At 36.0% G+C, this 27,201-nt stretch overlaps 2 protein-coding genes across 2 annotated transcripts; one reads left to right on the forward strand and one right to left on the reverse strand.

Moving 5' to 3' along the window:
- The first annotated feature begins 258 nt into the window (after positions 1–258).
- Positions 259–10,395, forward strand: LOC128994776 (uncharacterized). Its single transcript, XM_054419541.1, has 4 exons — positions 259–332; positions 8,006–8,163; positions 9,100–9,255; positions 9,970–10,395. Exons 2-4 carry the CDS (start codon positions 8,011–8,013, stop codon positions 10,174–10,176), a joined length of 516 nt encoding a protein of 171 aa, XP_054275516.1. The 5' UTR covers positions 259–332; positions 8,006–8,010; the 3' UTR covers positions 10,177–10,395.
- Positions 10,396–11,487: 1,092 nt separating this feature from the next.
- Positions 11,488–26,607, reverse strand: LOC128995943 (ATP-dependent DNA helicase Q4-like). The gene is made up of 14 exons (XM_054421009.1): positions 24,962–26,607; positions 23,769–23,911; positions 23,512–23,635; positions 21,988–22,217; positions 20,519–20,779; positions 19,350–19,525; positions 18,489–18,612; positions 17,701–17,818; positions 16,887–17,062; positions 16,136–16,444; positions 15,258–15,417; positions 13,910–14,096; positions 12,874–13,000; positions 11,488–11,852 (listed from the first exon to the last, which is right to left on the reverse strand). The coding sequence occupies exons 1-14, from the start codon at positions 26,502–26,504 to the stop codon at positions 11,622–11,624; spliced, it is 3,909 nt and encodes a 1,302-aa protein (XP_054276984.1). The 5' UTR covers positions 26,505–26,607; the 3' UTR covers positions 11,488–11,621.
- Between the last annotated feature and the right edge of the window lie 594 nt (positions 26,608–27,201).

Here is a 27,201-nt window from a genome sequence, read left to right on the forward strand (position 1 = left end):
ACAGTTAACTCTTGTACTTGGAAGGTATAGCATAAAGCTTTATATGGTCTATAATAGTGTTCCACAGTTTTTTTTTAACCTCCGCCCTCTAGTTAGGGCACATTTTCGTGAGGGTAAAGAAAGCACACGTCGGACGTCGTGTTCCTGTCAATACATTGTCTGTGCGTGCATTAATGGGTAATCAGCTGATTTAATGTTGGCGTGACGTCACGGAGGGGAAGGGAGGGGTGATGAGATGACCTTCGGACCCCCCCACCACTCAATAGTAATCAGTTATGAGTTGTCAGTGGTTGTGAAAGTTACAGAATCTGTGTATGGAATTCGACTAACAGGTGAATTTTACACGATTATTGCAATTTTTAGCATTAAATACGACATTTTTACCTGTCAAATAAAGCAAATAAGTTCTAATATTTACTTTGCCAATTTCAGTGATTATTTTATTTGAGAATGCCACTATCTATCTTTAAATCACAAATTTTCTCCGAATTCAGAAGCACAAGCCATGTTTCATTGAGGTTGAGGTGGTAGGTATAAGATACTGATGAACAAAGATAATATTTAAAAGTAGTTTTGATCAGATGATTTTTAAAGAGCTAAGAAAAATATCTCACTTGAAACCGAGTTATATAAGCTAACTATCTTTTCAGTACCAACATTCTCAAAAACAAAAACAGGATGTAGGCCTAAGATCTTTACGCTGCAAGAATATTAAAATTAAACCGATTGTTAATATAGTACCTACTCCAATACTTATGTCCATTGTCCATCGGGTTCTGCGTTTTGACAAAAACTGCGTTTAGAAAAAATGAAATTAAGATCAAGAAATAGAAGACGGGAGTTGGTAAGGAGAGTTAGTTTGTAAACATACATAGGGGGGGGGGGGCTCAACATATAATGGTTATATTATACGCCAATCAGGGACCATTTAAATCGACTCAAAGATAGGGGTTTAAGTCACCCCAGTCCAGTCCCCATATATCAAGTTGAAAGCCAAACAACGAAATCAATTAGTGAGTAAAAGAGTACACCTAACGAACTATTTTGGATTAACATTGCTTGTGAGATATTTTCCTTAGACTCGTAATTCCCCAGTCTTGGTGTATTATGCTCTGTTTATAAAGTATTCTTGCAATAAATACTAAGAATGGCAAGATTATCACAAAACATATTTTTAAAATATTAAATACATTGTATAAATTAAATTGACGTGTGAAACGCATTTGGTAAACAAAAGTAATCTAAGAACATTAAAGTCAGGAGAAATCTCGTGTACTATCTACTCTTTAATCTATGGTGCAATTAATGATGCGGGTTTTCAAATATAAATGGTGGGGAAGTTTATAATCAGGTTGAGGTTCCCTTGTAGACAGCCCCTTCTTTGTTAATTTTGAAATACATCTCAGCAATACTGTTTAGTTTCAGATATATTATGCTCTTTTAGTGTTTATTGTTTCAAGAATATTCCGCATTTCTTTGTTTATTTTTCGTCGTGTTTCACTGGTGTCTTTTTGCACGGGAGAGTTGAGAGTTGTTTGTACGGGGATGATAAAAACCCATGTTTTGTCACTATTTAGTGCCGAAGCATATAATTTGATATCCCAATAGAATAGCAAATTGGAAACTGGGTATAAAATCAACCCTATGTAGGATCAATCCAGCAACTTGCGGTTAAAAGAATGATTTTATAACTAATCAGCTATAAAATTTTAACCTACACAACTAATATTGCTTGTGCATTTATTATAACGATATTGTCGTCGGACAAATTGAGAAACTCTCATACCATATACCAGTACCCTTTTAGCTGAGGCATTTCCCTCAAGGTGGCAGGGGTTTTATGGAAGGGATACATTTTATCAAAGAATCCGATTATATGTGATTTCCAAACTGCTATGTGCTAAAGTGCTGTGCAACCACGTCGATTTGCGGTGTGTTCCCCGTATGCTGTGCGACAGCTGGTGTATTTTGTGGGGATGCGGGAATACCCCCCGAATAACCCCCATTCCCACTACAATGAACATTCCCCAGGTGAAACGTGACGTCACAAAATCTGCCAACCAGGCTACGGCAGAAGTGTATTTTATTCATATGCCGACAATATATCGTTAACCACTAGGTGTAATTGTTTTGTTACCATGCCGGCGAAGGCGGCGATTGTTGGGCGCGACGGACGGAAAAGGAAGATATGACAAGGTGAAGGTCACAACTACAACAATTGCTTCGCTTTTAATGTCGTTGTCTTTAAAGTCCTCTCTAAATTCACAAATACTGCCTCCTATCAGATGAAATACACATTTCTTTATTCTGTGCTATGATCCAAGTGAACTTCTTGTGTAATCATCAAGTTGGCGTTGACAATCACAAGAGTAACACTAGTAACACACTTTTACAAACTTCGTTCAACAACATTTTCAAATCTAAAATAAACATTCTAATTTAAAACTACATAACTCAATATATTTAGTTGCATCATTGATTATTGTGGTTGTATATAGTGTTTCCCACTCTCATAGGTCGTAAATAGCATTGAATGTTAACTTTTAGAAATTGATATATTTTATACCAAATGCCTATGTCAATGTTCCTCAGACGTACAAGATGGCCGATTTTAATCTGCTCACAGATCTTTTGCACTGTAAATGAGACATATGAGTTGCTGTAAGCAAAGCCTATACTCTTGAGGCGATTCAGTAAAAACCGGTTTCTGAGATGTGTAATTAGCTTTCCTTGACGAATGTTACTATTCTTGACAATCACAAACATGCTACTGGCAACTGTAATGGGTTTAAATAATAGTTAATCAAATGCATGCTATAATGAAATACGATTTGTCCTCTATTTATAATTGCACTTCAAAAGATAATTTTGATTTGTCAATAATTTTTTGTATCTTGGTAAATATACAAACCTACCTATTGTCTTTATGGACATTAGTATAGAACTAGCTGTGTACCCGTTCTACAAAGTTTTTAATCTCACTTGGTTTTGGATTTTCTTACAAAACGTGATTGGAAATGGTTGCAGTATTTGTAAACAACATTTAATGTAAACATATCCATTGACAGTTAGAAAAAATAATCCTTATTCAAACATTTGTTCGTTACTCCATAGATGTCGCGTATTCTCCAAACAGATGAGTATTTCATGACGTATGTGGTAAACATGAAGAGAAAACTTGAAAAAATCGCACAAAATTGGGGTTTTGAACGTCCGTTATTTTATTTCAAAAGTGGTTAGGTCATATTTTATTGGCTAAAGACACTCTCGCCAATCCAGTGAATACAAAAATACTATTTGAATCCCGATCAATGCTCACGTTTTTCAGGAGAAGGCCGCGTAAAATGCCTTCTCTGGGCCGTGACAGACAGACAGAAATATGATAAGACTTGTTTCGGCTTCTTTAATAAAACGTAAAATAACCAAAAATATATAATTTTGAGCAATGTACAGACTACAGACAAAACTCTAATTTTATTTTTATAGAAAATAGTTTGACATTTGTAACTTCTATGTGTTGGGACGAAAACCAACCTTAACTTTGATTGTGTAACCCATATGTATGGTTAAAGGAATGCCTCCTACTTGAATTGATTCTAATGTTTAGACTTCAGCCTATTAAACTTTAATCTACAAAATTTCTTAAAGTGGTTTAATTTGGTGGTCTTATTATCTTAATATTTTATGGTATGCATTATGTATTTTGTGGTATATATAACGGCGATGTTGTTGGTAGTTTGTTATGATATTATTAGTTTGCTCCTTGGCCAAGACCTATGAGGATTTTTGTTTTCCATGTCTTTCTCTATTAGTGTATTGTATTGGCCTCATGCCAATGCTTGAGCTGAGTTTTATGGCAATAAGGATTATTTTATTTGATGTTTTCGAGTGGGGGGACTCAGAGTCTTAAGTTCTTCTTAAGCTTCTTAAGTGTTTTTTAATTTTCAGAAGTGCAGAAGTATTATAATAGTTATCATTATTAACAACAGTTGCATTGTTATCTTTTTGGACACTTTCTTTTTCACAACAACCGTGTTTTGGTTAAGTTGGCTCTCCTACAATTTAATCAACGAACCCCATTGCTTGAGAATGCTTCATTAGATTACAATGAGGGGAGAAACTGATAACATCATTTGACCGAGGGGAGATAACAAGACTGATAAGGCAAGGTCACGATAGTAAACAACCGCTTGGCGCCTTCGGTAATCGAATGCTGCTATCGAGTGCTGCGATGCGATTACAGTATTTGGGTATCGAAATCGAACGCGAACCAAAACTATTGCACCATTTATAGGTAGTTCACTTTTAGGTAGGAAAGACGTTTTATGTAATTCTGAGGCGTTACAAGCTTAATAATAGAGAATGTTAGTTAACATTGGAGAGAGGTAGAAAATATTTTTTACCTACGACCGTTTTTAGCGAATTTCCCTATAGGGAAGTAGCTATTACCGTAGGTGGCACGGTAAGACCTAGACCTGGGACCGATTTACTTTTTCATTTTGATGTCCCCAGATGCCAAAAACACCATTCGTTCAAATTTGTATATATATATATACAAAAAATTCTAACAAGGGGTGAAATTCTTTTCAAGGTTGTTTGTTAGGGTTTTGGAGATGGTAATAAGTATATATATATATATATATATATATATATATATATATATATATATACGTCCGTGAACGCGATAACTTGAGTAATTTTGGTCCGATTTTGATGAAATTTGGTTTAAAGGTGTAGAGCGGGATAAACTTGAATGAGTTCGCGAACCAGCATGATCGGACCATGGGAACGGGGCTTTACGGGGGGTTTTATGGGGTAAAAATTGGTTTTTCTCATTTTTGACCCTCAAAACACAAAATTTCCCAATTTCTCTTTTGACCTTTTTAAAGAGCTTAAAAAAACAAATAATTTAGTATGTTAAAGTATTTTTGTTCGGTTATTAGTAACGGAGAAAATTTAAAAAATTGTAAATTTAAAATTCCCATGTTATTCTTATGGAGAATATTGTCAAATGTTTAGTTTGCTTGTTTATGGATATATTTTGATCAAACTTGGCAAATTTATTTATTTAGTACTAAGCTATCAATATTTTACTAAAAAAAACATACTTTATTACTTTCCTTGTAGCAGCAAACCTAGGTACTCGTTAAACCTAATGTTATTAAAATATATTTAACTGAAATTCAATTCAGACAAATGGAAATTCGCTTAGTCGGCAGGTTTGCTGCGGCGGGGGTATTTAAAGTAGGCCTAGCCGTTTCAGTACAGTTCTTAGAATTGAAAAGTATCTCATAACAGCATTGTTTACATTCATAACAGCATAGTTTTACTCATAACAACACGGGTAACGGACCAATGAGGTTCAAGGATTGAGAGAGGAGAAGCAAAATTGTAATGATTCGAAATTCAACTACTGTAATCAGCTGTTCAGACCAATTTAATTGTTGATTGGCGCAATTAGTATTTGATACAATGTTCGTTGCATCAATGTCAGTGGCAATTAGAGGTTATAAACAAAAACATAACCTCTCTTAGAAGTTATGAGTAGTGATTTGTAGTAATTAAAACACCGTCGTAGGTAAAGTAGTGTACGCAACTCGCGTAAATAGTAGTGTTAACGACACTCGTAGAAGTTTTTAAGGCACTCGCCAAGGCTCGTACCATAAATTTTCTACTCGTGTCGTTAACACTATCTTTACGCAATCGTTGCTTAAACTACTATTTAATAAGCATCAGAATTTTAGAAAAAGAATCGGTTAAGAGTATAAACGATCAAGCCTGAACTAGAGCGAGTACCAAAGTGACAGATAAAAATACATCTAATAACAGTAATTACATATATTTACACTCTTATACTGTTTTAAAAGAAATGGGGAAATATATATGAAAGATGGTAATGGAGATTGCAATTATGTTTGTTTTAGAACATTTTTTTATATTTTTACCTTTAATGGTGCTTTTGTCATAAAAACCTGTAAAGTAACAGTTAAGTTTGGATTTGCACAAAAACAGCTCGGTTAAAAAAAATTGTTCTAACAATTTTGATTAAAATTTAGTACTTATGGTATAGTATTTTTTAAATTTTAAACAAAACGGTACAACCACCATCACAGTAAAAAGTTATTGCAGCTTATGTAATTTTCCATAAAAACCCATTTAAAATAATAAATTGAATTGAAAAATACCCCGCTTGATCTACAAAAGATTTAAAAATTCCTACAACAGCGTGTTTTATACTCCTGCAGTGCCAACAGTCATTCTACAGGGTGTCACAAAAAAGTGTGATGGGCTATACAGGACCTAATTCTACATGCAAAAATAAGTCAAAAATGAAAAATAAAATGTTTTGGATTTCGGCTTAGTTTAGCCGTAATCCGCCATTTTGTTTTTTGGGGAAAATATTTATTATTTCAAAATCCCTTTGAGATATTTTTACGAAACTTGGCAAAATTGTTTACACTATAGTAAGTAACATTTATAAAAAAAATTATTATTTTAACTTTCCAAATTTCAAAATGGCTGCCGTTTGAATTTTTTAATGCCAAATTTCATGAAAACCGGTACCTAAATCAAAATTTTGTAAGACACAAAAGTTTTAGTATTTATTATGACAAATCCAACAAAACAAAAATGAATAAAATCGATTCATAAATAAAGAAGCTGTGTTTATTTTAGTAATTTAGACTGAAATTATTAATATTAAAATGTATTAAATGTAATGTAATAATTTATGTAACGTATTAAGTAATTTCAGTCTAAATTACTAAAATCAACACAGCTTCTTTATTTATGAACCGATTTTATTCATTTTTGTTTTGTTGGATTTGTCATAATAAATACTAAAACTTTTGTGTCTTACAAAATTTTGATTTAGGTACCGGTTTTCATGAAATGTGGCATTAAAAAATTCAAACGGCCGCCATTTTGAAATTTGGAAAGTTAAAATAATAATTTTTTTTATAAATGTTACTTACTATAGTGTAAACAATTTTGCCAAGTTTCGTAAAAATATCTCAAAGGGATTTTGAAATAATAAATATTTTCCCCAAAAAACAAAATGCCGGATTACGGCTAAACTAAGCCGAAATCCAAAAAATTTTATTCTTCATTTTTGACTTATTTTTGCATGTAGAATTAGGTCCTGTATAGCCCATCACACTTTTTTGTGACACCCTGTATATATACTGTATAAAATCCAATGTATGTTTGTTTGTCCTTTATGGACTCCGAAACCGCTCAACAGATTATAATGAAACTTTCAGGCATTATTAAGCATTATTCAAGGAAGGTTTTAGTGAAGTTTGGTGCAGATCCGTCAAAAGGGCTCCGCCCCAGTGGCTCTGGAGTTTCCCATGTTAACCTTATGAGTACTCATATTTAAATGGAATTAAAGAATCTTAACAGCTGGTTCAACTAAACAATTTGATTCTGTGATGTTAAATATCATTAAAAAGTTAATAGGTTTACCAACAGGGTGCAGCACTATTATTTTTTTAAATTTATGACAACAGCTAATTTGCAATCGAAAGGTGAGTGAGTGTAGCGAACGAATTTCAACCTGAAGGCGAGCTAGCGTAGCGAACGAGCTAACCTGAAGGCAAGTGAGCGCAGTGATTGAGCTCCATGCTAAAGGTGAGTGAACGTAGCGAACGAACTTCAACCAGGACGTGATTGAGCCATGCGAACGAGCTCACCTTGAAAATGAACGAGCATTTGACATAAAACCACATTAGGACAGGACGACGTCTGTCGGGCCAGCTGGTTTTGAATAAAAGTTAGCATGTTGTGGTCCTTTTCAATCAAAACAAAATGGCTTAACCCCCAAAGCTGTAAAAGCTATAGTTCGAAAGTTATTGTAACTTTTTTTTATAAAATATCATAGTTCTAACCGCCCATGATAAGGGTTGTTGACCAGCTAATGGGAGGAAGTATGTGTCAGATTGTTATGATACCGTTTATTTAAGTATAGACCTCTTGGTTTTAAGAAATGTTATGATGTTCCCAGAGAAGATGAGTCCCAACGGAGGGTTATTGGTGGACTCTGACACGGGGGAGGTTGTGACTCCCTTGGTCCAGACGAGTCAACCTCTGCGGAGCTTCGGCGACGATGAGACTGGGGAACAGACACAAGTACGACTCGTCTATCAGAGGTCCAAGTTTAAGGTATTCTATGTTTGCAATAACTGCTTGACACATTCACTAACAGGTGAAACATGACCTCTTGTACAGAGGAGTGTGGCGAATGGTAGACAATGTTATAGAACTAATAAGGCGTGAACTGACCATGTCGGTATTTGGACGAATCACATAAGAGCATGTATTTTAGTTAAAAGACCGAACCGCCCATTCACTGGTTATACCCAAAGTTGTGATCCAGTAAATTTTGACCTTAAAATGAGTACAGAATTGTAACATGGTTGGATTACACATTGTAATACATTTAAGTTTCCATCAATAATATTATAAAAGAACCATGACACCAATCATGCTTTTGCGAGACCTTTAGTAGAAAGCTTGAAGATCAACTGGTTGGAACATTAGATTTTATGTGTGATAATAAAAACAAGAGCGTGGATTGGCACTATCTTTTTCAACCAGTGACAGGGTCGATTCCAATCAGGCCCCAAAGCTAATTTAATACCCTTTATCATAGATTAGGTTATAAACAAGAAGCTTGTTATGATGTTATACGAAACGGTCATTCACTGGTGCACCCACCCTATGGTAATTTTAGATTTCCAAAAATAGTTTTATAGACGATTCAAACTCCACCTATTCTGTCCAAACTCTGCATATGTTTTATACTACTGAATACTGACTGACTACTGAGGTTTTAACCATGATCTTGACTAGATAATTGTGCTTTATAGTCCGAACCAGATTGGTAATAGTCTCCGATTTGTGGGGAACTCTAAAAATTGAACCAAGAGTGTGGGGCCTTGGATGGTGTGTCCTAGGATTGTTTTAGTGTTTTTGTATTTGCAGTCAGCACTCAGTCGAGAGTATGAGTAATATTTGTTAACGTTGTTTGGTAATGAGTAAACTTTTTCTGTTGAAATAAAGGATTTTCAATTCATAATCAGATGATTTTGTCCGCAGGTGCCAAGGTCAGCTCTCAAGTCGCCAGTGTTTGACACAGCTGTTCTAGACTCCCCGAAGAAAGGGTCTGAATATGTCTGTGACTTGTCATTGTTAGTGCTGCCTATGCTAGTGGTGCTGCCAGGCTGGGCAACTGTCGTCTACATAATGGCGGAGGTGAGTCACAGTGCAGCCAACTTAAAAGTTTGTGGTCAGAAAATTAGAGGAAAAAGCAATAAATTATTGTAAAGTTGTTGAGCTGTGGACCTTAGTTGCATCATAACTAACTGACAGAGTCAAAAGTTGAGGTGATTTCAAATCCATGAATCGTATTGAAGTTGAATTTAGGTTTTGAATTTTGTTGAATTCATGTGTATTAGTTGGATATTGCAGCAATTTGGTTGTCACTTTTTTGTTTGCCAAATGTGCCCCCAGTTTATCCTACATAACACACATACTGATGAATTTTACCTGGAAGTATAGTTTACACTTGTCAAGGGTTACCATGTGAATAATGGTCGGAGGCTGATCTTCTAGTTAATCATGCCAACACAAGATTATTAGAATGTCCTAGCCCTAGTCATCGTTTTATGGTTGAATTTTTGTTGTGCTACGGACATGAAGGAAACTTAGAGGTATAGTGAAGGATCAGAAGGGGTCAAACTCCTGCTTCATTTCAGTTCTAGTACTGATAATCATATAAATTAAGCACTGATCATAATTTTCACAACTATATATGTTAGTGTCTTAAAAACATCATTTGCGTTAAGCAATATATTTGAGGCTGCATGAAAATACATTTAATATATGTACCAGCTATTATTTCTACAGAATAATGTAAAATGTGCCATAGACCAGAGTTTCCAGATCACTAAGCATGTGTTTGTGCAGGTCCTCTACCACAGCTGGATGCATGCTCAGCGCGGTCGCTCTTTGATGGTCAAGACCCCAATGAGGATCATGTTCAACGCAATGTGTGCCGAGTGTGTGGCCGAGAAACAGATGGAGAAAGTAGGTAAACTCCAGGACGAACGCACTCTACGCATCAACAGCAGGAGAATCCTCAGTTACAACTGTTCGCAATTCGGTTGCTCTTAGACTCTTCAAAGTTTTAGTTTGGAAGTCTGTTCAAAAACCATGTATGGTCTGATCATTTGACATTTTGCACAAAACTAGGGTTAGAAAAAGTTAAGAAAAAGACACATTAAAACATCAAATTTGTTGTATAATAGGAAATAGGAATTGACAAATAAGATTTAAGAATTCGTAGATAACTTCTGTGCAAGTTGATAATGAAAAAATAATTTGTTTACAGTATTTTTGTTTAATTGATATTCTACCTTAAATACAGTAGATCTACTACATTTACTGAAAGCCAATTGGGTAAATTCCTCGTTAAAACAAAAGGTTGTTTGAGTTGTAGATACAATTTTACAAGATATTGGGATAGTGTTTCGATGTGAAACATTGAATGTAAAAAAGAAATAAATAATAATAATAGGCCTAATAATTTTAGGGTATGTGGAAAATCCATTGTAGACACATTTCAAAAAAAGTTGTTCTCGAACTTATGAGTGCTATTACTAAACTTTATGAGGAATCAGGACATTGTTAAGAAGGGGATAGTGGTTATGAAGTTATAAATCAAATCCAAGAATGGATCACATAATTTATTATTTCAGGTTAATGTCACATCTAGTTTATATGGCCCTTCTATGTGATTATGGACAAGCAAACATTCCATAATACTTTTCATGATTGTCAACATCACAAATCTTTTTCTACTCGTAATGTTTTTATGGTGGTGAAATTTACATATGTTACTGTTTACATGTGTGTTACTGTTTACATATGTTACTGTTAATTTACATGTTATTTTTTTATTTAGGAATCAATGTTGAAGAGAAACCAATATAATTTCGTAAAACTTTAGAGTTATTAACAAATTTATGCTTATTTTATATACCAACATTGAGGATATTTTTAAATTTTACACAGGGTTAGAATCCCGAAATTAAAATAAGACATTTTGTGATTAATTTTTTATTAAGACTATAGGTTGTTACTTGTTAGTTTATAAATAAATAATGATTTGAACTGTGGCTATAAATGTTACTTAAATAAATTAATCAAAAACTAATCAAAATTTTTTGAAAATTACACCTTGTATCCTTTCTTTTAGTTTAAACATTAAATAGAATCTTCATTTAATTTACATTTCTTTTTAATTTTTCCAATAGTTTTGACTTTTGAGATTATAGGAATAACATTTTTACTGGCGTTTGTTTTTATACAAATAAACATTAGAAAACAAACCATAATATACCACGGCCTACTACAAATTGTTGCAAAAAATTGAAAAAGAATCAGTTAAATAGTAATGGGTCGTAAAAACTTTGTTAAAAAACATCAGTCTTCAAACGTATATTGTCAAAAATCATATAAAATCTTATATACAAGTCTTGTACTGGAATCATTAAACTAAAATAAATAAATTCTAACATCCTAGCAGACTAAAATCACACAAAGCTCTAGGTCTCTCACTACCTCATCTTGATAAGTTCGCGTGTGGCAAGGCGTGCGATAAGTTTAAAGTCTTCGTGTAGATGAGCACGCCAATATCGACACCGACCCCATTGCTGAGCAGGGAAGTTAGGACTGGCGATGCCGTGGAAGATGCGTGCCACCGCGCGTCCGGTGAACGTTACGTCAATGTAGCTGTTGATGAGATTACGCACGTCCGCAACAATCTGGTCCTCGTTGGATAAACTCACCTGTGAAACACCCATAAAATTTAGCCAAGATATTATTAACTCTTTTGACTGTTTGCCAGCTTATATTAAGGATAGTCTTTTTAATGTCACAAACAAATAATACAACAACGTTCAGAAAGTAAATAATGTTTTGGAATAAAATAACAAGCTGTACAAGAATAAAAATGTACTGTATGAATTTGAAAGAGCAACTAAAATACTACTTTTTGACAAAGTCAAATGGAGGCATTTATCATAGCAGAGGACTGGATTTGAAATTACTTTGACGTAGAATTCTGTTGCCTGCGATCTCAGCCACTCAGTGAAAAGCAATTGGAGCAACTCGTCGTAATTTAAACACTATGCTGCAAAAATAAGTCTTCACTTGAGAAACAAATGCAACACTTTGGGCAGTGCCTGGACTGTGGGTGGTTAAGTGGAATCTTCCATTTACGTATGAAAGAAATCTTGTGTACAATTTTATGTGAAAAGTCGGGCATTGTCATGCGAAATCAAAATTTTGGACATCAATCAAGGTTTGGCCATTTTTAAACTTATGCACAAATTTTGGACAGAACTTTAACTTTTTACAAGGTATGCAAACACTTCACACACTTTAGGATAAATCTATTTAGGTTTTTATTAAAGTTTATGGCCAACAAAAACCGTGTTACAGACGGTACCTCACAACTAGTGGAATTTTCAATTGCAGTGCACTTTTTAAACTTTAATATTGTGATAACGGGCGGCCCAACAAAAGCTCCACTGTGACTCCTGGACAGTTATTGAGGAGGCAAAAACGTTTGTGTTAGAAAGTGTGTGACCAGCAGCAGACAAAAAAATTGTTTTCTTTCTGGCCCTATGTTTCCAATGAGAGAAATTTTTTCTTTTGGTATGCTGATTAATAATTTTCATACAATATTTTTCAGCAGTTAAACACAAATTAGATGAACTAATAGTTTGAAATATTTTTGTATAGTTCAAAAAAATTACTTAATAGCACAGTTAAGTTTTAGCTACAATATATAAGTATACTTCATACCTCTGGAAGCTGAAAGTTGTCTAAAAATGAGTCACTTGTAAAATATTGCCGAATGTTGGATTTGAGTTCCTCACAGCGTTTGTCGTCTACTTTGTCCATACATTCATCGACAGTTTGATGAGATACTCTGTGTAGACAAATCAATCATTAATGGAATGTAAAAAAACCATGTGGATACAAAAATTAATGTCTTTTAAATATGTTTTTTTGTATGGATGGGTAAAATCACAAAAATTGTGATAAATTTTCAATTGTAAATTGTACAGCAATGGGAGTTGTACCATTTATTTAATCAAAAGGACATTAATCAAAAATGTTTCAGCCATTTTTGTGTAAATCATATTTTTGTTATTTTATTGAAAAATCTTGATTAAAAATAATATGAAAACAAAAACACGTGAAGATACCATTGATTAGCACCCACATACAAAATTTCATCAAAATTTGACCATATGTGTGATCTGTAGTTTTGTACACACCCATCACTTCGTAAACCACTTTTTGGATACAGGGGGACCCAAAAATAATATTTCCACACTAAACTCAAACTAGAACCTTTGACAAAAACAATACTTTTTCCACATACTACTATGTAAAGGAAGCGAGAGTAAATGGCAACAGCTGGTCAATAACAATAGGCTGTCAACTTCAATATCGAACTGGTTAGGTTTAACCATTGACTATTGGATACTGAAGTAGACATCCCATCTATATGGACCAGCTGTTGCAATTTTTTTACTAAAAAAGAACATAGTTGTGGGAGCCAGTCACAGAATGTGCTAGTGTCTAAAATTCTATTTTATACCTTGTTTTTTGTTGCTGACCAGGTTGATGGGTCATAACAGTTGCTATAGCTCACCATAAGTCATTCACCATGTTTTACTTGGTAAAAAAGTTTGTGTACTCAAGTGAATTTAGTAATTTAGATCAGCGCAATCTGTAGGTGGCTCACGTCAACTACAACAATAACCTATGTTTGGAAATAATTTTTTTTTACTTAAGTAGGATACTATTTACTGTACTAGAAGTTACTTACTGTGATAGTGTGGTGAAGGTTGCTTGCAGCTGACGTAGAGCTTGAGTCTCCTGTGTGTCCACGCGGTCAGTGAGACTACCTAGCGTCGCGTCCAGTTGATCACCTGTCAGGTTACCCACCGCGATAACACGGAAACCCAAATCGAACAACTCCACTGTCAAGCCTGACTTGCGGGGCTGGCCATCCACTGGAAATTACGATTCAAAATTAGAGACATGCCACCAAGATCTTAGGACTGCAAAAGTTCAGGTTGAAGTTTGGCAATCAGTTGATGGTAAGGCTGGATTGTATTAAATGTTCAGGACGGGATATTTTCCCATTGCGACAAGGAAAACTTATATTTCTTTTTAAAATATCTATTCAAAATTCCTGCAAATAGCAATCATAAAAAAATCCAATAATTATTTCACTTTTCTATAAAACCCAAGAATTTGGGTAAAACTACATTGGTAACAAAAACCGACAACCAAAATATATACATTTGTAAAAATCACATACAGGAAGAAAATCAGACCTTTTAGACCCATGTTTATTTGATTTTCTTTTATTGTTTTGACTTGAGGAACAAATATACAAAAACGTTCCAGGGAGTTTGCAAACACCCTGTAAACAAATCCTGGTTGAAGATCAGGGAATAATGTTTACGCCACACTACATTATTTTGACGAACTTCCCACGCAAGGATTTAGTCCAGAAAACAGCTGTTTGCCGCCAGCTTATTCAAATGGGGTTTCATTGCGTACTACTGTACTGCAATGAGTTTTACCAGACACCAATCAGCTGATTATACTATATTTAGGTGAAAATGAGTGGTTATAAACAAAAACATAACCCCTAAGAGAGGTTATGACTAGTGATTTTTAGTCCTTTAGTTGGTGGAAATATATAAGGATTTGTACGGATTTAGTAGTATGGCGTAAACTATCGTACGTAACTCGTCCAAAATGTGTGTACCGGACTCGTATGGTAATCCCGACCACACTCGTCCCGAAAACACTTATTTTCAGGACTAGTAACGTAATATACTATTTCGGAAATAAGATTTTCTAAAGTTTCAGTACCTGTTCATTTCTAACTGTAGCAATGCAAATGACACGTACACACAAATAAAATAGCTCACACATAAAATAACAAATACAACCATTTAATTTAATTACTCTAAGAAAACAGACTCACAAACACACCCACAGCTAATTGTTAACAAAGTTTTGTCAAGAACACAGTAAAACTTCATTGTATGACAGTTTGGTTGGTAACGTTCTTTAAAACAGTCCATAATTGAATAGAAAATCTATTTTATTACATGGCCTAGTTTGATGTCACTCAAATAAAAAAATATCTGACCAACCTTTTGTCCATTCCAAAGCCTTGAGCTGTTGTTTGACTACTCCGCTGTCCCATTGGATGACGGACGCAACAGGGAAAATTGGGAATTCCAGCTTGGTCATCTTGTCCATACTGACTCCCTTCTGCGCCTCCATAGCTACAGCGACGGCTAACGGAGGGCACTGGCAACAACAGACTCAACGTAAAACCTGTTGTCTGTACTAGACCGTGATTTATAAAGCATTGTAAGTTCTACACAGGTTTTTAACACCCTCAACCTGCAGACTAAGCGAATTTAAATTTGTCTGATTAGATTTTCTAGTATTTCCATAAACAAGACATATTTATTTTTTCCCCATTTATATAATAATAGATTTTTAAAGATTGCTGCTACAGGGAAGGTAAAAAGTGTGTTTTTTTTACTTCAGGTTAAATAGAAATAAATAAATTTTGCAAATTTGATCAACATATACCCATTAACAAGTAAATTACAACAGTTTAGTTTTCTTTTTCTCCATAAGAATAACATAGGAATTAAAATTTAAAGTTTTTTTGGAATTTTCGCCCTACACCTTCAAGCCAGATTGCATTCACTGATACACATACACACACATATATATATATATAAAACAATTTGAACGAATAGTGTTTTTGGCCTCTAAGGACGTAAGAATAAAAAAAGTATATTGGTCCCAGGTCTAGGTCTTAACATGCCACCTATGGTAATAGCTACTTCCCTTGGGAAATTCGCTGAAACACAAGAGATGACTTGTAGAGGTTTACTTCGGGTAATGAAATCATCGTGCATTTATATATTTTTCTCCACTTTATTTTAGCCTTGTATCCTTGAAAAAGGTAATGTTGGATACCTGCATTTCAATTTCATTCATTACTCCTCACCTCCTTTGCTGCCTGTCGGATCAGTTTAGGTCCCTTGTACGACAGGATGCGGCACTTAGTGTACGCGCGGTTGCACACTCGCACTCGAGCACGTGCGTACAGCTCCAGGTAGCAGAGTAGAGTGTCAATGTTCTCCTCTGGTAGATCGAGCGCGGTCACAGTTTCCGCCACAGAGAACGCCACCTCGTGACCAGTACAAGTCTCTCCGCAGTCACACGGCACAAACACCCTCTGCAGCAGCCGTCTGATGTTGTGTCTCTCAACAGAGTCTGCGTAGATGAACCGTCTCAGCTCGCTCAGGTCCCCACCCTGCACACAATATAAGGGATTAAGTAAATCAATTATGGAAAATATAGCTCATTGTCCATCACCACGGCAATGGTGATAAATAATAATAACGGTTCTTGCTTGATCGGATAAAAGTCCAAACACCATTTAGTTCCGAATGTGAAAGGAAACCTAGATGCCAGATTGAGAATTACAAGACTGCAACTCTGACAAAAGATCAGATATCGGTAACGAAACAGAAATAATAAATTGCACATTTAGAAAAATTTAATACCCCGCCACAGCAAACCTGCAGAAAATTTCCAAATTTCATTCAAATATGTCCATAGACAACCTGGCTACAACAGTATTTATTCTCCGTAAGAATAACATGGTAATTTTAAATTTACACTTATTTGGGATTTTTTCCGTAACCGTTAGGCATACAACAACGCTTCAATATACTAAATTGTTGATTAAATACCTGAGTGTTTAGGAAGAGGTGACAATGAGCGATCTCTCCGTCTCGGCCAGCTCGACCGACCTCTTGCACGTATCGCTCATACGAGCTCGGCATGTTGTAGTGGACGATACCCTGGATATCCTGCTTGTTGATACCCATTCCAAACGCGACAGTCGCCACCACTATACGTGTTTTACCTGCAGCCAAACATCAAATTTGTACAAACTGAATTATATGTCTATTTTCTCATGTACATAATTTTAAACCGTACATTTTCAAATAATGATCATGTACTGTTACATTAGCTTTTTGAATGTGTAAAACTGCACCTAGCTGTCCTTGATCATTCCGCTTTTAATAATAGTTTCGGGGTTCAGCTAAAGAAAAAGCTGGTCTTGGTCAATTAGTAAAACTGCACTAAATATCTCAGCTCAATGTACAATCATTGTCTTACATTAAGGTTAAAATATGCAAAATTGTGTCCCTGTCTGGAGCATAATAATGGTTTATAGGAAAAAACTAACCTAAGTCAATTTGTTAAATTAAAATATTATTGTAAAATTCAATTGCTTTGATTGAAAGAAAAGAATAATCTAACTGAAACACTGAAACCAAGATCAAGCGCAGTTCTAAGTTGAAAGTGACTAACAATAAGTTTTCTTTTCAGTTTGGCTTGGTTAGTGGTAAAAATAAAATTAAAAGTTAGAGTATTTGAGAGAAACCAGTATTTCACAACAGTGCACTGACCATGGCTAAATTCAACTATGAGTGTTTTTATTCTTAAACCGGCAACAGCTTTGACTTGGGAACGGAACGTCGAGTTGTTGATTATTACCTGACATGAACGCCTTCTGTACGGCTCGTCTCCTGGCAGCCGTCAGCCCGGCGTGGTAAGCCTCAGCGTTCCAAGACAGCTTTCCTCTCTTTGCCTTCCCGTCTTCCTTGGACACATCCTATGAATGGACAAACCCAAGTTAAGACACCTGTTTACAAAATGGGGGCTAAAAATACTGTTACGGTGTTGAAAATTAGAAAGCCATCTTGGGTGATAAAATTATGAAAATTCGAAAACTGTTTTAATGGATTGTTCCTACAAACACCAAAAAACTTTAAACACTTTTAATTTTACAAATGTCTGCAGGTATAAAAAGAAGTACAGTAGAACTCCAAGTATCACATTTGGATGGTTTAGAAATCGGAAATCGGTTAATTTGATTTTACTGAAATTTGGGGTGTTTTATTTCAAATAAGCCAAACTTTTACTATCGTAATCACAAGCTTCTGCAAAGATTTCAGGATCAAAAAATCACACTTCCGCCGGAATTGCCGAGGAAGACAATTATTTTTGGTGACCGCATGCTGATGTCTACAACACCGTGGAATATATTCAATATGTTGCCTCGATCGCATAAAACGAAAATGATGTTTTTGTTACAGCGGAAGACAATGACAACGTCCACACGACCTAGATTTTCACAAATCTGCTACAATGCCTTCTTTAATTGATTCTTATTACTGTATTTTTAGGACAGTAACCATAACCAATTCTGAGCGACAATCCGGATAGTTGTCCAACTATTTCTTGGAGTTCTTCGGTAGAGTGATCTATTGATGCTGGTTTACCTGTAAACTTGTCCTGATGTAGGCAGCCAGACGCTGACACTCGTCTCTTCTTGTGCAGTAGACAATGATAGATCTACACTGACTGAACCTCTCTCCTTGCAACAGAGCTACCAATGCCTGGTCCCTGTCAAAATATAACACAGTTAATAGAAAGGATGCTGTAGTTCATCAAGCATCTCAGATTCGACTGGCTCTGGGGCACCAAACAATGGCAAAAGGTCCACATGTGACTGACGTTAGGGTCTGCAGACTCAATCAATCAACATCATTAAGATTTATATCAACTTACTCCTCATATGATTAGTTATGTGTTCAAGCCTCTAGGCGATTGTGATTTGTAGAATAAACGGATAGCAGCTGATTACCTTAGAAGTTGCAGGGTTTGAAAAAGTCTAGATAGGTGTTGGCTATAGTTCACACAAAAGCCAGGAATCACAGAAGACATAAAATAGTTTGTCCCCTGGAGGACTTTATCAAATGCAAAGAGTTGGACATGTGTATACTGTGCCTTTGGTCTGTTGTGTTTACCTGAACTCTTTCTACAGTAAGCTATCCCTAATAGTTCACTACATTAATATTGCTGCAGCTTAATACAATAGACTTAACCCAAGAACGAGGCACTTATGTTACAAAAGATTGAGAATGAGAAAAATAAAAGCATTGGAGAAGAATGATCCAGGTCTAGATCAATTAAGAGTGTAGGGTTTTCTATAAATTCAGTTGAAAAGTAGTTGAACACAACCAATTCGTGCAATATCGATAAACACTGCAAAAACACATGGTTATGACTTTTTGGATACCTTTCTGACTGTCAACTTACTAGCTAATATTGAAAACTTTAGCAAACCAGGTCAAGCATACCTTTGCCTATCCCGTGACACAGTCAGTTGCAGGTTATTCGGCAGAGGAGTGTCTCGTATAACACCGTTTGTGATGTCAGTCAGTTCCAGAGCCTCACACACACTTGTGATGGTTGCGTGAGTCGCCGTCGCTGTTAGTCCAAGGAACGTCTTCACTCCAAATTTCTCTCTCAACACCTTGAATCACACTTCATTAAATTTGTCCTTCCTTTACACCTTAAGACTCTAGATAGAGGTATAAAAATCATTTCAGGGTATTAGAGGGTCACACCATTATCACAGAGCTGACCATTAGTGGTAGGTACTTGTTTTTGTGTGCGCCCTCAGTTTGAACTTCTACCTTTCCCAATTTGGTATGTGTTTAGTTTAGGAGATAAATGCCAAAGGAGGTTGTATGCAGTTTTTTCAGCATTGTAGATGCTAAAACAGTATTTAGATTAGTAAGAGTCCCAAAGGTTTACAGAAGAAAATGTTGAAGACACGCTGAAGAGTATTCTAACCAATACCATACAATGCTTACAGCCGACAGCTGTTAACCTAAGTTTTTTGATACGGTGACTAAATTGTATATTATTTGATTTTTTATTGTAAGAAACACTTCCTTAACTGACTTATTGGAACGATAACTTATTGGAGCTGAATTCATTGAATGTGTGAAGAACATTGAAGATAACATTTCAGAACTAAGAGTCAATCTTTATTACTGGATATTATCGTGATGTTACCACAAACTTGATAGATGATCAAAATTTCACCTCAATCACAGATTTAGAATCAGTACCGTATAGAATCATAAGTATGGGTGGACCGATGCTTCTACGTGACCGATGATTCTAGGCAAAAATCTCAAACAAACAAATAAGTCATGAATTATCAAGCTTGTTTTGAGGAATCGCCCCATCCCTATTCTTAAGGTTTAGCAGGAAATTCTGGTTGACAAAATACACGTTTCAGTCTTAAGAACTTGTGGAACAATAAATAAATACAAATAGAGAATAATAAAAACTATCCTCCTAGATTGTCATAATACAGTTGACTCTATTCCAATATTATATTGAACTTGCTATAGAAAAGCCAAAATTCTTGTTACTCGTATTACAAATTACAAGAGTAAGTTTTAACATTATTACAATACCTACAAAAATAATCTCATCTCATTCCATTACGTACCTGGCAAAGTGTGAGATACGACGGTCTGAAGTTATGACTCCACTGTGAGATGCAGTGAGCCTCGTCGATACAAGCGAAAGCGACGGGCGGCATACAACGTAGCAGCTCACTTATGCGATCTCCCTGCGACAACGCCTCCGGGGACACCAGCAGGGCATGCAGGCTGTTGCTGCGTAACTGGTCCATAACAGCGTTGCGTACTGCGGGTGTCTGCGCTGTGTGGAGACACGCCACTCGTAGACAGGGCGAGCCGCACACCACCTGGCGCAAAACATCAGTGGTTCATACAACATAAGCAATTGAATAACAAACGTTTTTGTAGATTGTGCATTTTCTTAAGGGATTAGAAAATTAGAGTCCATGGGTTAATAGGTTCACGATAAAAGCCAACTACTGGACAACTACCATCATTTCCCTCTTTAATCTACTATCTGCAGAAGTCTTATCCTGTGACAGTTGGGACGAAATCTTACTGTTCAAAGGAAGCAGTGAATTTTGCTCAATGGCTCATATTACAATAGTGGGAGGGAGGGGGGGGGGAATTGATCCTGGTCAAAGATACAAGTGATCTCAGTCAGTAATAAAGCTTCGCATGGCTTTCCCCCTCTATTTTACGCTCATAATTGGGTTGTAACGCACACAATTGCGTCCCAGCATTGCTACCTTATTTGGTATAAGAATCACGGTAACAGGTAAAAGCAATAGAATTGGGATTGACACAGAATTAGTTAATTTGGTCTTAGTGAAGAGTTACATATGAATCATATGATTAGGGATTGTTCTTTGCCGACACTTCTTGTTTCTATGGTAGTGTCGATGCATATTTCTACACGAGTTAATATAACCAATCTGTGTAGTTAAGGATTAAAATATAAATATAAATAATTAGTAATAGACATTGATAATGGTTAATGCTAGTGCAAGCTATAAGATCCTTTAATATGCCACAAAATATGCTCTTAGGTCAGTATAATACAACTTTTTAAAGAACCTCATCCTTCACTTCAGTTAGGCTCATCCTTCACTTCAGTTCCCCATCTCAATTGATGATAATGATTTAAGGCTTACCAACTCATTTTAATCTATTCTAACTTTGAATGATCGTTTTATGTAAAGTAACCCAGTTGGGGAGCGAGCTGGTATAGTGGTAGAGCAAGGGACTTCGGTCCCGGGTTCAAATCTCACCAAATCACCAATGGAATTTGTTTAAGTGATAACACTGCAACCCCTAGGTCTGAAGTTATATGGAAAACAAATCCGGACGAGAGCCCAAAGTCCTAAAAAAATAATTAAAAAAGTAAAGTTATTTTAGTTAAAAACTTCCTCCATGAGTTAATCACTCAAGATATTTTTCTCCTAAAAGAGGATGAAAAAGCACAATAACCAGTCATGCAACATTAAGACTCAGTCTCTTATTTCAAGTTTCCATAACATACAGATTAATCACAAAGTTTGATCCACTAAGCTACCTGATCCTCCATCAAGGACACCAACGGAGAGACGACCAGAGTGATTCTACCTTGCATTTTGTGGTAGAGAAACGCAGGCAGCTGGTAACAAAGTGACTTGCCAGATCCTGTAGACAGAGTGACTAGCGTACTGAGGCCGGACAACACTCTCATCACAGCGGCCTCTTGTCCCGGCCTCCACGTCTGGTGGCCAAACTGTAATAAGGCGTCCAGCACCGCCAGTGGAGTGTCTACAACAACACAAACTCTGTATATGTAACAACACACTCTCACAGTTTAACTCTCACAGCGGCCTCTTGTCCCGGCCTCCACGTCTGGTGGCCAAACTGTAATAAGGCGTCCAGCACTGCCAGTGGAGTGTCTACAACAACACAAACTCTTTATATGTAACAACACACTCTCACAGTTTAACTCTCACAGCGGCCTCTTGTCCCGGCCTCCACGTCCGGTGGCCAAACTGTAATAGGGCGTCCAGCACCGCCAGTGGAGTGTCTACAACAACACAAACTCTTTATATGTAACAACACACTCTCACAGTTTAACTCTCACCGCGGCCTCTTGTCCCGGCCTCCATGTCTGGTGGCCAAACTGTAATAGGGCGTCCAGCACCGCCAGTGGAGTGTCTACAACAACACAAACTCTGTATATGTAACAACACACTCTCAAAAATGTAGTCTTTCAAGAGAAATTCCAGATTTTTTCCAAAATTCCCTGACTTTTCCAGACCAACAAAATTCCCTAACATTTCCAGGTTTTCCCTGACCGTACCAACCCTGGTCCAGCACCGCCAGTGGAGTGTCTACAACAACACAAACTCTGTATAAGTAACTGAGGCTGGACAACACTCTCATCACAGTGGCCTCTTGTCCCGGCCTCCATATCTGGTGGCGAAACTTAGTCTTTCTCTCATATTTGCCTTAAAATACCCTCCGTGTGCCGGCTTCATATTTCTAATCTACATGGTGTGGGGAGCGAGCTGGTCTAGTTGTAGAGCACGGGACTTTGTCCCCGAGGTCTTGGGTTCTAATCCTGCCAATCACAAATAAATTTTTATTTTATCTAAGTGACCCTCATAAATTATTTTATAAAATGATTATGATAATGGTAATTTATAAATTTATGATGCTGTGACCCTCTAGGCTTAGTCCAGAGTATGAAAACATTTCCAGACTAGAACCTAGCATCCTAGGATTTGAAGGTGGGACGTAAAAAATCTATATGGTGTCGTACACAAAGTTATAATATTTTGGTTAAGGGGGTCTGCATTTTCTTGAAAAACATTGAACCCTTATGTTATTCATAATTTCATCATCCATATTTTTGTATTACATGAAAGTCACAAAAGTAGCCCAAGTCAAGTAACATTTTGGTTGTTAGCTAGTATTTCAGCATTTCCCAATTTCAATAGCAACCCTGACTTTAAAATTTTATATATGCCTATTCCAGATCATTTGAGAATGTATAGGCCTAGTCTTATTTTATGCTAGAAGCAACTTAAAACCCAGCCAACAACAAACAACTTACCAATGACTGAGCCATCTTCACTCAGGTTGAATATCGGCTCCTGTTTGGTCAGAAGTCTCTCTATGTCGTCAGAGTTCACTGGTTGCGGAGGAGCCAAACACAGGTCTGCATTTTCACTTACAATCTGGGAAAAAACACTAAAATAAAAATAGGCTGCCGTACAAGTACAGTAGGCCTGATAGTTTATTGTATCATTAATCCTCAAATACATTTTTTTTGTACACAATTCTTTGTATGAATGAAAAAACAGTACTCACATTGGCTGGTAGTTCGTTTGCAAAACGTTTGACCACAAGCTTTTTGGAAGCCTCAAGTGCCATTTCCTCCGCTTCTTGGAGGGTCGGAAATGGACTTTCTTCTTGTTCTTCTACATCTTCTAGAGGAAGAAGTTGGTCACAAGCTGAATAAAATACAAACATTTAACTTATTTTTTATGTTTACAAGAAAAACACTAGATTTGGTTATAAAATGAGGTTAATAGTTAGAAAGAGTCTAGGTGATCTAAAACATTTGCATGATGTTTTCCATAGTAGGCCAACTGCTGTTGTTTATCAGCCTTATTTGACCAAAGTTAAACAAATTTTAATGCAGATTATGGTGACTGAACAAGAGATTATCAAACTAATAGGCGACGTCCTTACGAGCCTATCAAGGACCACGGCCAGCCCTGGAAATCTGAAACATGCTCTGCAAGCAAAGTTTCCTCAAATTCAATCAGTGTCACCTTGGACGCTGGTGAACACCTTCTGCCTACAGTATTGGCCCCTGTTGTACAAAAATTTATATTTTACGAGATTCTACACACTTCTTCAATCACTAATGCACATTTTTAATGTCGAGCCACTTTTCTGCACGCGTATCTGTCTACTGGCAACATTAATCACTACAGATCGACAATCCTTCAGAAACCTAACAGTACATATGAATCACTTGGCGGGAACGTCAATTGCCTTTCATACAATTTTTGCTAAACTATGACCAGACTAATGGACCCATAGAGGTTGGTACCAGATAGAATGGTAGTGAAGTAAGAAAGACCTTGGTCTCAGATATGAATTAAAGTCGTGTAAAATGCTTGATAAGAGAAAGTCATTTGTTTCGTTTTGAAAGTAATATTTCAGAAATATTATAAAAAGTCCTCACATAATAAATTCTGATGCTTGCTCCACTCGATTAAGTTGGTACTGGCAGTACTACCTAATAAACCTTAGAGGACAACGTACATTTTTACCAGTATGCGATTAGAACAGTAAAAACTACTTTTTCCATTACTTAGTAATTGAAGTTTTTAATCAATCAGTAGAATAGGCATCAGTTTAAGAAACAGGTAAGAATAATCTAATACCAAACTAGCATGTTAATGTGATATTATGTTATGGTAAAATGTCAGTAACTTCCATCCCTACAAAGTATAGTTACAGGCTATGGTACCTATTACATGTTTCCTTACCTTTCATACAATTCTTGGCGTAGTGACCAATGTCGCCACATTTAAAACATTTATATACACTACTTCCTTCACCCCCGTAACTTGAGGATTTTTTCATATCCTTCCACTTTTGTTTCTTGTACTTTTGGAAAGTCATGGTTTTTTTACCACGAACATAAGTTTTCTTTTTTATGTTTATCTTGACAAAGTTCTCGTTGGCTTTTCCAGAAGTGATTTTCTTTTCAAAAATTTCCTTTTGCTTCTCTTCTTTAGATTTGGGGGTAGAATCCTTTTTAGGCTTTGACAACTTATTTTGAATTTCTACTAATTGAGCCATCCGATGCATTATACGATCCTCTTTACTTAGTATTTCTTTAGCAGGAATATCTGTCGCTACAAATACATCCTTACCCGTAACTGTATCTCCAACCACAGAGCAATCCATTTTTAGCTTTTTACATTCACTAACCTCAATCTCACCGTCGGTTTGCTTGATATCCCTCTTGTCCAACTGTAATATTTTAGAATCAGAATTGACACGAGTAAAATAACTTAAACTTGAACTGGTCCTTTTGAGATCACTATTTGATGCGTTCAATGATAACCTACTAACTGAAGAAGTTCTACAGAATCTTGAAAAAGAGGAAAATGATCTACTCTTTTCATCTTCTGAATCACTATCACAGACTACATCGTCATCACTGTCTTGATTAGTCGGCGCGGGAGACGATCGAGGATCTCCACTCACTACACTAGAGTCTCCAAGATCAATACCAGAGTCACTAGAGTTCGGAACTTCTGAGCTGGACATTTTTTCTAGCCGATCCAACCAACCTTTATCAACTGATCGATTTGCAAGTGGCTTTGACATGTTGGATAGTAATGTTTTCTGAAGGATACTAACAGGTTGGCACTGCTTTTGGGATGATGAAGTATTAACTATTTTAAATTTACTATTGTTCAAATCTAAAAACTGTGAGTTTTGGTCCTCGATGGGAGCAGGCGTGTCTTTCCCCTCTTGAACAATTGTGTCACCACTATTCAGCGATACCTCAGGTTGGGAGAAACTTTGGTTTGAATCGGTTAATACTGAATTATCTATCAAAGAATTATCACTTGGTACATCACTGGTAGATTTTTCTCTACGTATAAAGGACTTTCTGGGGTTTCTAATCTTAAAATTTGCACCGGCGAATAGTTTAGCTGTAAAACGAGAAAGTACAGCCGGTTTGTCAATTTTAGGTTTCTTTGGTTCAACTTCCTTTTTTGCAATACTTAAATGTGGACCCCAAACTGAATCTTCATTTTTACTATTTTTATTTTCTTCTGTACTTTGAATTTTATCGTTACTTATTACAGAATTAGTTATTGTTTCATTAACGGGTATTGTGGAAGAGATCGCAGTAGTAATATTTTCACATCTTGTCTCCTCAGCTTGATCACTTGGTGTGATTTTGTTATTTAGTGAAGTATCGAACCCTAGAGTTGAATCTTCAAGGTTGTTTATTCCCGCATCTGTGCCGCCTTGTGAACAACTAATAGAAGAAAATGAAAATCCATCCATAGTATCTTCATCTCCAAAACTCACATCAACTAAACTTGTTTCTAAAGATATAGTTTTTAGTTTCCAATAGGTTTTGTAGGCTTCCTTTATGTGTGATGGTGCATTCTTGATGTCAGTCTGTAACAAATACATTGATATTATAATTGAGCGAAGCTCACTTTCCCTCACTTTGTAACTTCTTTGTAAGGGCATCAGAATGTAATGGCTTGACCAATTGATATGAAATTTGGCCAACAGCTAAAGAATACTGAGCACAATGTTTTGGTAAAAAATATTTGCAAATTTCCTTCTGGATTTTATTTTACGGGTTACGCAATTTAGAATAATAGGCCTATCGGGCAAACAAACGGTGAATCTGTTGAAAGGGAACATATTGAAGGGTGTTAGCTGCTTTAGCCATTGACAATCTTTAAATAATGCTTCGCTCATTTATGCGTCTAAAGTGTAACGGCAGACCACCCTAGTTTAAATATTTGTGTAAGATCAAATAGCTTATAAGTAGTTTATTTCAGTAAACATCTAGGCCTATGAATGTTAAAACTTTTACAAAAGATCCAAACATTTCAAATTATTGTGTCCCCTGTAAGTTATTAGTGTATTTATCCAAATGTAACTTCGGAATGTTGAAATACATTGGCTTTTATCCATTCCACAATACAAGGATGACTACAAATAGTGATTAAAAATGTCACAACAC

This window comes from Macrosteles quadrilineatus, unplaced genomic scaffold (genome assembly GCF_028750875.1).
Source record: "Macrosteles quadrilineatus isolate MER2022 unplaced genomic scaffold, UCM_ALF_1.0 Scaffold_5__1_contigs__length_97177068, whole genome shotgun sequence".
NCBI classification, from domain to species: domain Eukaryota; kingdom Metazoa; phylum Arthropoda; class Insecta; order Hemiptera; family Cicadellidae; genus Macrosteles; species Macrosteles quadrilineatus.